The sequence below is a fragment of the Aphelocoma coerulescens genome, chromosome 5, assembly GCF_041296385.1.
Source record: "Aphelocoma coerulescens isolate FSJ_1873_10779 chromosome 5, UR_Acoe_1.0, whole genome shotgun sequence".
Taxonomy (NCBI): domain Eukaryota; kingdom Metazoa; phylum Chordata; class Aves; order Passeriformes; family Corvidae; genus Aphelocoma; species Aphelocoma coerulescens.
In genome coordinates, this window is record NC_091019.1 from 36,056,623 (window position 1) to 36,074,112 (window position 17,490).

Below are 17,490 nucleotides of genomic sequence, written 5' to 3' on the forward strand. Positions count from 1 at the left end.
AGGAAAACACAAAATATGATGCAAAATACTTCGGCTGATTTGACTAAAATATGTTTAATCCTGTGCAGCTGTGCAGAATTCAAAGTAATGAAAGTTCCTGAGCACCTTCATACACAGCTCTGAGCCCACAGCAACTCAGTGATCACAGAATTAGCCCTGACACTTCTGGAACGGGCTGTCTGCAAGCGTAGAATTTTTAAAAAGAGGAGAATTGCTCATTAAAATTAGACATCACTGTAAACCTCCTTGTCTTGCACTGCAAGTGCTGCAAGGAAACTAGCACAGCAGCAGATGGTGAATACATGCCTCTGCTATATACACTGATTATGTGTATGTATGCTTGCACATGTGCTTAGATAGGTACATATAAATATATGAATATACACACATGCTTAGAGTATGTGGTTTTCTAGACTCCAGTAGTGCCTCCGTGACTGTGTCACTATAGCTCTGTCCATTACAGAGTTACTGTGTACAGTGTTACCAGGACTTGTTGTAACCTCAAATGGGGACATTCAGATGCAGAAGATCAGTCTGTTCCCAGATCCCAAAACTCTGTGTGTGCAGAAAGGCATGGAGGAGTGGCAGGGAGTACAAAAGGCAGAAGGGGAATCCAGTGGAGTTTTTGATTTCTTGAAAAATAACACTCCACTGCTAACAGCTCTAGGTTAACCTTCTGCTAATAAAGTGAAAATTCTGAATTGTTCATTAAAGCATTAGTAATCATTGCAGTATTACTCTAAAATAATTTAAATTCTAGTGAATTTAGCATTAAGTAATATGTCGCTGCTAGGAGAATAAATCTGCTGTAAAGCAGTTCACCTTCAAAATTCTGGGCTACCCCTGGCCATGTAGCTGTCAAGTGTTTCCAGCTAGTACTTCTTTTGTATCCAATTATGTCAGTCAGCTCACAGACAGAAAGTGTTCTTTTTTCTTTTTTTTTTTCCTCCTGTATATTTTGCATGAATTCCACTTTAACATGCTGTTCTAGCTATTAATAAATACTCTGCTGAACTATTTCCAGAGTAAATTCTACTTACTTAAAAATTAAAGTCAGGTGCCTACCATTTTTTCCTTTTCAAGTAACAAACTCGAAAATCAAATGTAAGCACGAGGCAGATGCTAAGCTTAGGTCAGATCATTAGCTTATGGTCAAAGTGTCAACTGCCAATGATGTCTGAATCAGGAATAAATCAACTCATCTTCTCCCTTTCTAGCAAAGACTTAAATTTTGAGAGTTAAATAAATCATCTTCACTTATACATGTTATTTTAAACTATATTTACTTCATCTACAATATAAATGGTGCTGTCATATTTTGAGAAGCTACTTTCTGGCAGAGAGCTAGACTTTTCCTCTTTGTAAAAATAATACACCAGCAGCAAAACTAAAGATGTAGACTCTGCCACAGTGAAAGTGATTTTTTTTTTTTTTTAATAAAAGAAAAAGGCTGACACTACCAAAAAAGAGAGATTAGTGAGGCAGACTGTGCAGAATCTCTCTGTGTGGACTGCCTTCCTTGTTACAGGAGCAGAACAATGAGAACGTATCCATCTTTGTCTTTCAAGAAAATGGGGCACAGAGATTGGAGTTTCATCCGAGGAAGATCAGCTAAAGAACCACCTCTAGTGTTATTTACACCCAAAACCATATTCACATGCATAGATAGTGGTAATTAAATTTACTAATATTTTTAGTAGGAAATTTCAAATACTGTTTTAGAGATATTTAAATAATTTTAAATGGGTTTAAGCAAATAGGATCAATTTTAAAACACAGATAATATGAAGTTTTATAGTGTTCTACACTTAAGGGCATCTTCTGAAAGTAAGAGGCTGTTTAGAGAAATAAATCTTGTACCCAGTGTTCAGTCCTGAAGGTGGCTATAGTAGTTAATCGCAGAGAGTCCCTGACTTAACACATAATCTAAAGTATAATATGAATGCATTAGACTAACTCTTCATTTCAGGAATATAATTTTAATTTTTATTAGGTCTCTAGATTATATAGGGGCTATAAAATGTTCCGATAGTTACCCTCTTTCTTCTTTTTGGACCACCATTGATTTTCTCAAAGAGTAAACTCTTGCTCTGGAAGGGAAACAAAACCAACACAGCCATCAAATCCATTACACTCTTCTTTTAAAATACTACTTTTGCTGTTAAATATTAGCAAGTCTAGAGGAGTGTGTAGTATTACAGGAGAAATAAACCACAAATAGATATTTGTATATTACTGCTAACATTTGCAGTTCTTCAGGAGCAGTCACAGCCTTATCAATAATTTAAAAGCCAGTAATTTTCCACTAAGTTATCCCCTGTGTTTAGGCAAGAAGTGTTTCAAGTATGTGCTGATACAGTCTGGATGTTCCCATCATGTGATACATGGTATAAATACATATATATCTATATGTATAGATATATAGATTTTTTTTTTTTTTTTTAAGAAAAGGCAGAAGGAAAAAGAAAAACAAGAATGGGAGGGATAGGTAGCAGGCGTCCTGTCTGGTATATCTTTCTATATGTTTGAGGTGACACAAGAATAGGAGCAAAAAATATTTTCTTTACAAGGGATTTTCTAATTCCTTTTAAAAACAGATAGGCGTCATTCCTACTGTTTTGTTGTCTTTGCTTATTCCCTTCCAGATATCAACACTTCCCAGTGCAAAGTTCTGCTGAAAGGAGTTCAGCGCCAACTCTTCCTTTGTTTAAGTAGTGCCCTCAATAAAGTTTCTAAAAACCATTTGGTCTATAACATTTTTAATGGCAGACCTTTTAAAAACTGCCAGAAACATCTTGGCAGAAGAGAAAGTTATGATGATGAGAAAAGAAAAAAGAAAAAAAAAACCAACACAAAAACCCCCCTCTGACCATAGTTTACATAAGTGCATCCACATATTGTTGTATTTCTTATAAGTAGTGAATTCTAATAAAGTCTGGAATAACACACACATGTTCAACACATTTTGTTTCAATTCTGTGTTATGAAGAAAACCAAAACCAAACCCTAACCTGAAAATGGAAGGAGAGAAGAATTACATGTATAAAAGCAGAAGACTATATAAACAAGGCCATTAATTCTGCTATAAACAACTGACCGAACATTGATTATATAAATAGAAAGTGTAATTCTAGCACGAGACAAATTCACCAAACACTTCTAACTTTCTCTGCAGCCTTGATATGAGAAAAAACAAACATTTTCAAGTGTTACAATGAAATCTGCCAAAATTGTATGTTTTGTACTTCTTGTGTTCATTAAACTTCAAATTCACAAGGTCTATCTCTTGTCCAACCTCAGTTATTTTGTCTGAGTTGTTCCAAAAGGGAACAGAGATGAAGCTGGCCAAGGGGGACATTCTTGGCTAGTCATTTATGCGAGCTCACTTCAGGAAAACCTAAATGTAACATTTGAAAGAAACTCAAGGATGCTTGAATTATTCTCCTTGGGAAACAAAGCACCACCAAAGCCTCTCTGTAAAAACTATTTGACCTTACACTTTCATGAGAGGAAAAGGGTGCTTCTGAAATAAAAAGAACTCCATGGACTACTGGAGCTACTATTTCTGTCATTCTGAAAAATTCCTTACAACTGAACTGTTCCTGCTCAAGGAAATCATATTTTGTTTAGTCTGTTTGGGAATGTTTTAAGACCCTAAGTACTACTGTAGCATTATGTGGAGTACAAAGCAAGTATGATTATGGAGCATGAGCTAAGAACATACTTGTATGATAATAGCAATCCTGAAAATAAGTTCCACTGCGTAGCGGCCTGACCTCATCAGCCACCAAAATTTGCCCATGAAGTGTTCATCCTTCACTGAGAGGTTGTTAGGAATGAAGGCACAGAGTTTCTTCAGTTTAAGATACACCTCTTGTAGAGATATGCTGCATGTGATTTGCTACTTTTCCATCACTCCTGGAGCTTCCTTTGCATCCCCTTGGCTACTTGGATTAGTTGGCTACCCCTTGCAGGTTGGGATTTGGGTGGAAAAATATCAGAACTTAAAATGCTTACAACCAAGAAAATATATAAGTGGTTTTTAGATTTGGTTGTAAATTGTAAATTGTCTTTGTGCAAGTCTTTCTGGATGCCAACAACACTTCTTCAAACTATCTAAAGGGCCAATTTACAAGATGCAAGAAAGGCACACTCAGAAAGTATCTGTGTCCTGTAAGGAAGTTTGAACTGGGGAAAAAAGCCTGAAATCTTAGAAACTGTAGTTGTACATATGGACAGAAAACTCCAAAAGTCACTCGTCCTACTATTTCCACTGTCCTCTCTATGTTTTCCACATATGAGGAGAAGGGAGGAGAGTATAAGGCGTGGGTCTCACTCTGTAAACAGAGTCTGTTACTGAGACTTACCACAGGTCAGCATATTGACATATGGGGAGTTTTCCCAAAGACAGAAAAATTCTTCCTCTTACTTCCCACTCCTAACCCAGTATATATTTATTATGATTTAGGTATTTGTATCTGCAGACATATTAGCAGTATTTACACATAATATTTAGCATCTACATACCCGTACACTTTGCTGCATGAGACAGCTTCTAGACTTGCTTGACCCTTATAAAATGTGTCTGTTTATTCACAGGATACTGCAGAGGTCCCACAGCTTTGCAAGCATGACTGTCACCAAAACAAGCCAACCAACCTGTTTCTGTCCCATTAGGACAAGCAGGTCCTTTTTTTCTGACCTGCTAATATAATTTGGGTTTTTCTGTGGTTACACTAAGAAATACATGTTGGTTCTTGGAAAGGACAAGTCACTGGGAGCTGCAACACTTCCTCAACCACACAGTGGTAGGAAAAGGCTGGGGAGAAGCTCCCCCAAGAGCTGGGAGCACATGCCAACATCCACAGGTCCAGGAGATGCCAGCTGTAAGGGCTGAAGCTGGTGGTGACAGCCTACTGCCCGCACAGCTGACAGGAGCTGGTGGAAACACAGTCTGTAAGCACACAGCTGTCACAGCCCCTGGGCATCTTGTCCTGGGCTCTTGGACAGGGGAAGCAGGAACAAACTGCTGTGGACAGAGGGAATTTCAGGGGCTGGGGGCAGTGGGAGGATGAGGATGCACACAGTTACCTGCTGGGCAGCCCACAGCCAGCTGTGGTCATTTACAACTTAATGCAGACAACAGTGAGTGCCCTAAAAGATCTGATCTACTTTAGCTCTCCTTTATAAGGTCTCAAACAGCTTATTTTTAGAGCACTTACCTTATTTTTCCAAAGAATTAAAAATAACAAAGCCAGCCACAAAAAGATACCACTGTATTTATATTTTTACCATGTAGTAATATGCAATTAGGAGATGGTTGGGGTTGTTCTCCTGGATCTCAGCAGAACATTTGCTCATGCACATGACCAGCTGTTTCATATCTAATTAAAAAGATCTGGGGTTGGCTAAGCTGCAGCTAGATAGGATTGCTGTTTACTACCTAAGAGTGTTTTAATCCATACATGAGCAGCTTTTCCCCCTGAATTAGTAGTGATGGATGGAGATACAAAAAAAGTCCAGGATTCACTAATGATTTAGTATCATTTATTAAATATATACGTTGCTGATGACAACGCAGTATGTATGCTTGATTCTGAAATACAGCTATAGGCCAAAGATTTACAGAAGTGCTTTTGTAGTCTTCAGAGTGGTATTATGAAAGTAAAGTACTTATGAATAATAAGAAAACTAACAGCCTTATCTGGCATAAATAAGAAAGTTCACCATCTGGTGTTTTTTAAATGAAAACCTTTGATGGTAATTACTTAGAGTGCAACGAGTTTCCAAAATTTGGATTTTTGGCATGATTCTCTCCAGAAATTTAGCACTCACATAAGTAATTAAGACTATAAATCTTAAACTGGTTTGATGATGATGATGAATCATTGTCTCAAAATTACAGCAGGAGAAGAGACTGCCAAACATGTCCATTTATCGATATATGCTTACAGAACACTGGTTTAGTGCAATCTTAAGTGAAGTGTTATAACAATGTAGAATGAGATTTCATTATTTGCTCTACAAGCATAAATTATGATCACTGTTATTGTTTTCCTGGCGCCTGAAAATGGATTTGGGATTGGACATTTAACTGATGTAATCCAAGATTAAGTGGCAGAGCTTTCGTTGGAGCCTCTAGCCTGCAGAAACAGTCTAGCTGCAGTTATTAAAGTCCTTGTATGCTCAGAGCAAGATTTTTGCCCTTAGTGTAGCTCACTGTGTTTATTATATGTGATGTGTCAGATAGGTTTCCAATATAATACAGTGCATAACCTGACTAGAGGAAGAAGCAGCATCAAGTCCTCCAAAATCCTTAAGGCAGAGAGGATTTCTTAAAGCAAGTTGTCTGACCGTTGTTTTTTTTTAAGGTGTTTTAAGCTGCTGCACTCCATCTATTTGTGTTTTCTTTCTATGTTTTATCTAAGTAGCTGAACAATGAATAGTCACTGAACCTGGATATTCTTTGAGATTAGGGCCATTTTATGTTTAGAAATCTTGTCCTAAGATCTGCACTAATTTTGGCTACATGTTCACTGTAGTTTGAAATGTGGTTTTTTGCATTTATTAAGCACATACATAGCTGTCATGCTTTGGGACAGGTAATAGAACAAGGATTTCTACTTTCGGTTTTCCTGGGCTGTTTGTCAAGCACAAGCACTATTTCCATTTTTCAGGGCAAGTTCACCTTTTTTGAGAAATTTCCCTTAGAGTGCTAATTTTTCCAGCATTAAGGACAATATTGTCCTCATGGTTTCATAGCATCCCACACAGCAGACAATACCCAGTTCCACGTGCAACAAAAATAAGCAAGAAGCATGTACTCACCCACTTGCCCATGTTGGGATAGTCATGCTCTGGATCAAAAAGGTGTTGGTGCAGTTGGTATTCCCTGCTGAACTCTGCAGTGTCCGGGGTATTTTCTAGACACCCATCATCAACTGCAAAGGAGAGCACTGAGTGCTTAGTAGCTTTGAAACACACAATATGTGCCACATTAGTCAGCAAACTTCTTAAATGCAATCATGCAATTAAAAAAACCAAACAACTGGATGACTAGAAAATACCAGGTTTTTTTTTTCTTTGGAAATGAGTTTGTCAGAATGTATTTATTAAAAAAAAACAAACAAACAAACCCTCACAACTTAATGAAACTTCAAAATGGAAGAAATTTTTTTTCCAAGCTGTTCCCCTCCTTTATGTTTTTCTTTTAGTTATTGCACTTGATTTTTCCTAGAACTGCATCCTGTTCTGATTCAGAAGGGATATTCTTTTCTTTTTTAAACACTCACAGGTAGTTTTAAAAATTGGCAAGGCAGTGCTTTTGAAGGTCATGGTAAAACAGTGCTGTGAGCAAAGACAGAATTTCTTTCACTGTGTAGCTCTTCCTGGAGCTCCATTTCTGGTTTGCTACTTTGTTCAAATTGGCTGAAAATCATTTCTGCATCATAAGATCTCATAAAAATGCTATGTAGCAGAAGTTTTATGATGAAGACATTTCTGTAGATTGTAACTAATCTGATTGGTCCAGAAACCTCCTTTGACCACAATGGATGGTTTTGTAGTCAGTGTCACATCAAGATAATATCCTTTTAAAAATCAACTTTTTTTTTTTTTTTTTTTACCAAAATAAGTCATCTTTAGCTCAAGCAAAGTTTCAGCAACTTGAGCCAGAGTAGCTTTTTGGATAGAGTCTGCTCCTGGAGCTTTCACTGCTTTGCCAGCATGTGGAGCTTGCAGTCCAAGTTCCTCTCAGACATACCCAAGGAGATCCTACCAGCCAGGGCATGACACTGGGCATTCAAACAGCTACATCTGCCAGAACACAGGCACTCCAGAGCACACACCTGTGGACTTTCCCTTCTGTCCTTGTGTGTCATCATGTAAAAAAATTTGCAGATGGATTATCTTTTTCCCTTAGATGTGGGAAACAGTAAAGACTTGACTTAAAATTGAGTTGATTCAATGACCTGAGGAGGTTATTCTGAGTCCAACAGATCCAGCTTTCTCTCTTTTCTCCTTGGGATGGGGAAAAAATAAAATTGCCAATAGAAAACAGGGGAAAACTCTTTATACTGGCTAAGTAACTCAGAAACTATTAAAGCACTTAGAAATCATTTCAGTCTCAGCAGGAACAAGGTTTTATCAAGAGAGAAACAAGTGACAACAGAAGTGTGGTAGACCTCAGAGCATTTGTGCCTTTTGGTAGAAAACACAAAGGGCAGCTGGACATATGGGTGTCCTCTATGACTGCTAATCCTGAAGTCTTCAGCTCAAGTGCTCCAGGCTTATGTATTCCTGCTGTGGAATGTGCATATGTAGACAGTGACTGGAAAAATTGTTTTCCATTAAGCAAATCCACAGACCTGATTGAGGAAGGCCTCTGGTAATTTGTATGCATAATACAGTCACCACTTGAATTTCCATTTAAGGCTCTGAAAAACATTTTGCTCTAATCCTAGTAGATACTATCTTCACTCACAGCATACCTATGACAGAGCCATTTATCTGAGCAGGCTGCACTTTCCTACGAATTCCCCCTGTGTTCAGATCTGACTGTATTAGCTAACAACTTTTATTTCACCTAAGAAAGAAAAATTGAATGGATTTTCAAAGGCATTTCCCTGGAACCCCTGTTTTTAACTGATTTATCTAATCATGAACAGAAGTCTAATGGGCAAGCACAGAAGATAGAAGGTCCGTGTGTTTGCTTGTGTGTGTGAGAAAATCTAAACCCATATTTGCAACTTGTCAGACAACAGCTATAGTGAACAAATTGGAAGATGAGGCATTATTTCAGAAGAGATGCAGGCATCATCACCAAATGGGCTGTAATAGAAAACAGTAAGGGAGGACTATTTGAGATTTTGTCAAATTTTTGAACAAAATGCAAAAACATTTCACAAAACTTTTCATAACAAATATTATTTTTTGATGAATTCTAAGCTAGTTAGAACATTTTTAAATAAGAATACAGACAACTGTTCTGCATTATCCAAATAACATAAAAGAAGACTAAACAGAAAACATTTTGAAAGGATCTCTTAGCTCACAAATAAAAAATGAGAGAAAAATAGAGTGCTCATTCCCAGTTCCAGTTCCCAAGGCAGCCAATGGGTGTTTTACTACTGCTTTCAGTACTGGAAGTCATTCCTTGTCTCAAATAACAGGAAAAAGATCCATTCTCTCAGGTTATATCATGCACATGCAGGGCAGCTTTAGTGACCCCTCAGCACAGCCCCCACAGGGCTCACTACCTGTGCATTTGCAGCTGAGGGACACCTGATGTGTCCTGGGCACTGCTCTGGCTCTCTGAGGCTGCACTGCCCCTCTGCCAGAGTGAGCTTGTATGTAATGCCTTGGGGTACATCCACGTAGTTCTCCACTTCTTGGCATAGATGCACCCTCAGTGAGCTATAAAGACACATGGATTGGAGCCAAGGTATCTTAAATATTGACTCATGGTCTGAGTTGGAGATCAGGGCAGACAGTTTCATTCCTCTTGGCACAATGAAAGTCTCTAAAATAAGGGTGAATCTCATCTGTACAGAATAACTTTTTTCAGGGGTCAGCTTAAAAATGAACTCCCTTGGGAACAAGATGCTTTCATAAATATCACTATCTGCTAATCTGAGGTCAAGATGATTTCTTCCAGGTGACCTTTTCTGGCAGTTATATAGCAATACAGAAGGTGCACATATTAATAAAAAAACCAAACCCTCATCTGAAACACTAAAACACCCAATTTCTCAACAGTTCTTCTCCTGGAGTAGAGAATGGAAAAAAACCCTATTGCTGATCAAGGGTTGTACAGTGCTGAAAGACTGGAAGATGTACAATGAAGACAGAGGTACAAAGGCTACAGCTGAGTTACCAGTTTTTCCAATAGGGCAGGGATTTGGAGGGTCAGGATATCCTTGATCTTCACTGAAATCCTTTGGTACATTATCTCCTGTCAGCTCAGCCACAATGTTTGGGATATTGCCATAAGGACCCAAGTGCTGGAGACCCTCGTGCGCACCACCTAGCAAAGACAATTTATGCACAGTCTTTTTACAAGGTTAAAAGTGTAAGTACTTTAGCTGGTGCAAGTACTCTAGACTTCAATTTAAAATATAGTATCTATATATATATATAATTGTTTTAGAGACAAATCCAAGTTTAGATTTCAAGCATCTCTTTTAGAAACATAACCATGTGACCTAAATCCAGTGACTTTTAATACATAATTAAAAATGAAACCAGGAAACAAAACCGGCCACATATTACTAATCTTAGGGCTGTTTTTTAACTTGACTATGAAAGTTTTAGGCAAGAAAATGCAAAGAAAAAGAAACATGAGACAGTAATGAGACCTGATACATTTAAAGTACAATCATCTTCACTGATACTATTACTGTTCATTGTAGCAACTAACAATAGAAGATATGTCAAGACAGCATCGTGGCAGGAAGACAAAGTTAATGACACTGTGGAAAGAAATACTACCTGCACAGCCTAGAAATACATTAATAAATTAAGTCCCAAGGGGTATTAAGGTCCTTGGGAACCCAGGGTATTCTAGCAAATTCGGTTGTGTACACCTAGAAAAATTATTTTTAAATCAAATCGATTCTTAAATGTAAATTTGCATTTCCTGTTGTAATGATGAAAAGTGGTGAAGAGTCCCTGTTGTTAATGGGGATTCTTGTTCACATATACCTCCACAGTAGTCAACGTGTCACAAAACATCCCAGTCAGTGACTTCCACACCTTTACATACAAGATTACCTTTTCCCTGTGGGACCCAGAGCAGCATCACTGCAGGGTCACAGCAGCAGTATGCAGCAGGTTTTGTAACTCAGTGGCAGAGGACACAATGATGGGCCTGCTGTTCTTGGGCAACTGCACCCAAAACTGGTGTGCTGTGGCCCTTTCCCACACGCCTCAGCTGGGTGCCTTGCCTTTGACAAGTAGGGTCTTCCACTAAAGATTTGGGAACCAAGCTCAGGCCACTCTCTGTCTCTATGCCTCTCTACTAATAATTATCTGTCCCAGATCTTTTCTGCATGCCTTACTGGCCAAACACATCCACAGGCTAAACCCCAACTGCTTGTGGAGTTTTTAAAATACTATTGTACACTATTCTTTTGAATTTCAGACAAATAAATAGTTAGTTTCAAGCATGTTCTTTTTCCCTGACAAAGCCAGCCACCACACACGCTGCAGCAACTGAGATGGTTGTGTGACAGCAAAGCAATATTTTTTTTAAACCGTATATAATGAGGGATAACAACATACAGTCAACATATAAAATCTACTAACAATGAATTGAGAGGAAAAGGCATCTGAACAATTGGAAAATATGAGTTAAAGAGTGAATGCAGACACAACTGGTTGGGTAAATAGCAAAATCACCATATTATCACCAAATTGTCTTATTTTCAATTTATATATTTTTCATAGGTCCAGAAGTTGTGAATAAAGCCTCTGAACATGAAAGCTGCTCCAAAAGGATCATTAAAGTACTCCTGTCCCAAATTACAAATGAATATTACCAGCCTAAATCATCTCTTATACAGCCAAACATTGTAAGCTAACATAATCACTTGCAAAAATTGCTAACAGAAGGCCTTCAAATACAAAATACAAATTTTGTATTAATTTCTACATTTAGAAGTGGCAGTTGAGGCAAATTTTGCAAATGAATTTTGCAAATGATCAGTTGGATGTTGGCATTCTAGTACCAGAAGCAAGTTAGTCTATAAGCACATATATTTCCATTTTATTTGCACAATAGACTAAAATCTAATCAATGTGCTAATTTCCCCCCTCAAGTACAAGTCTCTTATTCTGTAATGCAGTGTTGCAGAAAAGTTTTACAGATATGTAACAAACATAAAACTACCCCTATTAAAAAATTGCATCTCTGTTATATGGGGTTTTGCTTGTAGCTGACCACGAGACCTGGTACTAAAACCAGAATAGCATTATAGCCACTCTGAACTTTATTATACCTTTACAGTCCATAGTCTGCACAAAAAATGACAATAATATTTTGGCTATGAGGTTAAAAAAATGTGTAACATACATTTAATCTAATGTAATTTACTATAATGTCTAATGTACAGCATAAAATACTTCTTTTGTCCTGAGTTCCTTCACATGAAGATTGATTACATGTATGTACTTAAAAGCATCAGGTTATGATTGTGCTGTAAACTACGGAACCACATAATCAATACGTGTTTGAACCTCCTGTATACAATGTGGTTCACTATGGGACAATCCATCAGATAGAAGCCTATCTGTGCTTGCATGTGGTGCAGACCTCTTGGCACCAAAGTTCCATCCATAAAGAAAACAGAGGTACTTAGCAGGCTCCAGTGTGCTATATATACATGTAAGTTTAAACTGACTGCCAAGAATTCCCTTGACTGAGTACAAACCAATCTTTTTATATTAATATAAAGGATTGTTTCCTTTAGGTATAAATGTCCAGGATCATTTGAGGGTTTTTCCTTTCTTTCCAAAAGAGATGCAGACAATAGCACCTGCTCTGGTGCCATAATTTAGCACATTTGAGTGATTTAATAGCATCAGCAAAGCTCATTCCTTATAAACTGATAAATAGTGCACTCAGCAAAGACTACAATAATAAAAATGAAATGCTATGAATATATGAAGGAGGGGAGTACAGTAACTCTCATCAGTTGCATTAGTTTTGGTATTATAACATTACTGGTTTGAAGAAACATATTAGGATTAAATACACTGCAGCTACCAAGTCAAAATATTGGGATAAAAACATATACAGTCAGCTACAGAAATAGCACAAGATTGGTTTCTTGAACCTTGAGGCAGAGTCTGAAAGAAAAAGAAAAGCCAACTAAATATTGAGAAACTTCTCATAATTTCCTATCCAAAGGAACCATGAGGGACACCATTGTTAAATTATTTGAACCTGGACTATCAAAAATCCAGAATAGTAGAGACAGCACCCTTGTACTGAGAAAGGATGAGCTAGATAAATCTATGTTTTTCCCATATCTCCTTACTTATATCAACAGGATTTCTGTGCCACATACTAGCAAAAAAAATGACCCCAAAACAATCATCTCCCTTTCACATGAGGAATTTCTGTGAGCATTTATTATTAGGTATTTTACATTCCTACAGGATAAACTAGAGGTTTAGGTCTCTTGAGCTAAGGTTGGTATTGTCCTAAGTAAGTTTTGAATTTTATTTAAAATACATGCATATATGTAGTCATCTAGCACTAGTCTTGAACTGTTGCAGGGTGGAAAACAAAAAAAAAACAATGCCTCTCACCATTATTATAATTCTGGAAAAGTATTCCACCAGTTCATCAGCTGCTGGTATCATTTCAATTAGAGAGCCTTGGAATGATTAAAAGTTTGAAGTGTATACACTTCAGCTCATTTCTTTATAAGAGCAGTACTGTCTGTATGGGTCTCCCACCCATGCAGACAACATAACCACTCTGTTCTTGGAGGGAAAAAAAACAGGAAAAGAAACACAAAGAGCAACTAATTTCTTGCAAGTATTGACTATTTCCCTGATCAAACACATCCAGTGGAAATGCTGTTAGTCCACTGAAGTTTTAGCTGCTGCTAGCCATCTACTGGTAGTGTAAAGCACAGCTGGAACTAATCTGTGGGGAGCAATCCTCCATATCAAGTATAAACAGGCAGTGCTGTCCCCCAGAAAAATCAGTTTAAGAAAGTCAATGAAAATGGATTTTCAAAAGTGAAATATTATTGCAGAACATTTAAAGAGAAATAATAAGACAAAATTGCTTTTCAGTCTCATTGAAACCATGTCCTGTGTCACAGTAAAGATGGAGTTACCCCAATTACAAATTCAGAAAAGTGGTAGTTGGGCCAATCTTAGCAAGGAGGTACAAAATAGGAAGGATCATGAGTATCTGTTGTGAGTAAATAAATCCCAAATCCCAAGTTAAAGCCCTTTACTTGGAGAGTCATACTAGATGCCTCAGTCAGAGTGTCCAAGCCCCTCACAGATTCACAGGGGAATCTTCCCCCTGAGCAAAAATGGCATCTCTTATCTTGACCTGTACAAACTCCAAGCAAACATGAGCTGCAAGGGAAGCCTGGTATACCTTATCCCATTTGCCCAAGGTTCCCAAGAGAGCAAATAGATACTAATTAGAGATGCAATAACATATTTCCTACTTTGCAAAATCTTTTGTTAATCTGGACTATTTGTTCTTATCACTGGGAAAAATCTGCCATATTGTGTACAATGTCTCCTCAATGAATCAGATATGCATCTTTTTCCTTTCACAGTGACAGCTTCCCATACTAGCCTGCACTTTCATCCCCAGTCATCTTGCCATATCTACATTAGTTGTGTTATTGTGATATTCAAAAGGAACATCTCCCTAATCAAAGGCAGGTTTGACAGAATGCTTCCCAGTGCTCTTATGTGTTAAACTGAGACACCATCCACTAACTTACTTATTCTTTTCCTTTATTATCTGCAGGACTCTCCACCATGTAAGCTCTCAAAAAATCCTGAATGCAAAAAACGCATTTACATTTTCCTTACCCTTTCTAACACTTCTAAAGGGTTTACTGCCCATATGCCATTTGCTTTGTGCCTCTTCAACTAGGCTTCATCCTAGAGAGTCCTGGTTGCTGAGATTGATTAAGCACGGGAAGTGAGAGGAACTGAAAGACTTATAAATTATCACATTTTGTCTATTCCACAGAAGCCGCTAAATAAGAGAATAGGGAAGAAGAAAAAGCATAGGAGAACAAAGAATGGAAAAATGCAAACCTAGCCAACTTCCTTAACCATTCAAGAGCATGCCTCGGGAAACCCAAAAACACTACAGCTATACATGCTCAGGCATCCCAGATTCCAGAGTCAGCTTGTCTTCTCTTTAATGACACAAAGTTTCTTAAAGCTATAAAGACTCATTTTCTTTCTCTGTGCAGAGGGATAAATTTTTCTAAAGCCTTAAGCACACACATCATACAATTACTGACCTTGCTTTCAGTGAATAATTCAATTTTATCCCATATTTTAATTACAAACAGTACAAATATTTAAGATATGAAAGGCTTTTAATGTGAAATGGTTAGGACCAAAGTAATGCCCATGCCTCTCTCAATAAATTTATAACAGTAGCTTATATGTCATTATTATTCAAATTGTATACACAATAAAAAAATCCAGCAGCCCACTTGCTGACAAAGCGAAAAAAAGCAATCTCTTATGCCTGCCTTGGTTGAACAGTCCTCTGTTAACTTGTCCTTCAGCTGAACAGGGGCTTTTGCACTTCACCATATGGATAAGCTCACCCTTTTTTCACACGCAGTGCATCGTGCAGCACAGAGCCATGGGCCCCTCTGCCACTCTGCCTTGTGGCCACCACACATCAGAGTGAAAAAGAAACCCAAAGCCAGCAAAGAGCACCCTCCTGTCACTGCCACAGCACAGCCTCACTACTGAACACGTGCAGCACGTGGCTGTGGGAAGCAGGGCAACTAAAGGAAAATGGTGACCTCCTTTATCCCATGAGGGATAGGACACTATTTCTATCCTATAAATGTAAATGTGCCAAGAAAAGACTGGAACGCTTTTTTCACTGGCACTGACACCAGCTGCATGAGAAGTCCAAATGCTCCATCAGTGTCAACACCTTCACAGGAAAATACTCCTTTCACTCCTATAATGTGAAGCCTGGATGGACCAGAAACATCCAGAACATCCAGGTTTTGTCTCTACCGCTCCACTGAACTTCAGAAAATTTTCGTGTTCATTTCCCCATTCATATTCATCCAATTCCATTTTCCATGTATATGGCTCAAGGTCCCAGCTGGTTCTCCAGCAGGTTTAAAACCTTCCCATGCCAGTCTGACAGCTGCTACCAGGCAGATTTCCCAGGTGCCCCAAATGACCTCCTTGTGATCATTCCCAGTGTGGAGCTACAAGGCTCTGGCCTCCACCTTGGTGAGCCAGTAATACCTCAGAACTCCAAAAGCAGAGGCTCTTCCATGCAAAACTGCCCCAGTCAAGATGAGGCTTCTTGTGCACTTGGATAAAAGCATTGGCACACAACGAGGATGCAACAGAGTGGGGAGATGAAGAGCCCTAGAGGGTAAGACCAGGCCCAACGCTGCTCTTTGGTGCTGCAAAAGGGACTCAGCCAACTTGATGTACTAAAGCATCCCAAGGGCAGGAACCAGCTTCTTCAGCTGACAACATTCTTCTTCTCATTCATCCCTGCAGCTGAGAGCACTGCTGAGCACACGCACCATGACAAGCACGGAGAAAAAAGCTCTGGAAACCTTTGGAGAGTGCCAGAGATCCTATCTCCTGGCACAACGCCAAAATCAAGAAGAGTAAGAGTCTCTTCTTTGTCTAGATTTCTAAAATTCCTCTTCATGGAACCAAATAAACTTTAAAGTATTTTCTTACTGCAATTTAATTTAATGTTCAGGTGGGAGCATGGGAAATGCAGCTGATTTTGAGAACCAGTGCAGAAAGGTAAAAATCATAGCATGCTCACAGAATCACAGAATATGCAGAGTGGGAAGGGACCTACAGGGATCAAGTCCAGCTCCTGGCTCTGCACAGGACACCCCAAGAGTTACACCCTGTGCCTGAGAGCATTGTCCAAATGCTGCTTGAACTCTGTCAGGCTGATGCTGTGACCATGTCCCTGGGGAGCCTGTTCAGTGCCCAAACACCCTCTGGGTGAAGAACCTTTCCCTAATATCCAACCTATTGACAACTTAAGGCCATTCCCTTGGGCCCTGTCACTGCTCACCGCAGAGGAAAAATCAGTGCCTGCCCCTCTTCTTCCCCTCATGAAGAAGTTGTAACTGCAATGAGGTCTCTCCTCAGTCTCCTCATGAGAGATAAGCAGGGAAAAAATCTTTGAAAACAAGAGCTCATAATAATTTGGCCAATCTTCACTGATAGATTTTTTTAAATACTTTGGGACCATATTCCAAGGTTAGATGGAATTTTACAGATTTGTATTAAATTTCTCTATACCATCTGCCAATATTAGAAAATACAGTTACTATGAAGCATCAGACAATACAGAAGCTATCATACTCCCTCTCCTCTTCAGGTTTCTTACCTCTCCTACCAGATTTTTTCCCTCTACTAACACGTACAAAAAAATAATTGTGGCTACAAATCCTACTCTAATAGATTAATTATCTTTAGGTACATGACAATCTACTTAATTCTAAATCCCTACAGACCTGCCATCTTTCTTTCCCGAAAGCTGCTTGAGAAGGGACTCTTTCTCCTTTGGTGGCACCTTTTAAAGATGACTTTATGAATAGCAGCGGTATTAGTACCATGTAACAGTTGCTAGTAGGAGGTTTTAAGAGTTGGAGTCACTTTATCTTCTTGGTTCCTCAGCAGAGCTTTGTGATGCCTGCACACCCTTCTGCAATTACAAGAGGAGGATATTTCAAGAAAAGGTTTCAAAGCCTCAAATCT

The 17,490-nt window shown here is 38.6% G+C and overlaps 1 protein-coding gene across 2 annotated transcripts in view; it reads right to left on the reverse strand.

The window, feature by feature from the left end:
- The window catches only part of SCG5 (secretogranin V), a 29,635-nt gene that overhangs the window by 4,598 nt on the left and 7,547 nt on the right, over window positions 1-17,490 (reverse strand). The window contains exons 3-5 of one of the 2 annotated variants that reach the window (XM_069017685.1): window positions 9,875-10,024; window positions 6,829-6,941; window positions 2,037-2,090 (exon numbers count right to left, since the gene is read on the reverse strand). In XM_069017685.1, the coding sequence (XP_068873786.1) occupies window positions 2,037-2,090; window positions 6,829-6,941; window positions 9,875-10,024 (317 nt within the window). The remainder of the gene's footprint in view (window positions 1-2,036; window positions 2,091-6,828; window positions 6,942-9,874; window positions 10,025-17,490) is intronic. The other variant, XM_069017686.1, reaches the window with a different exon arrangement.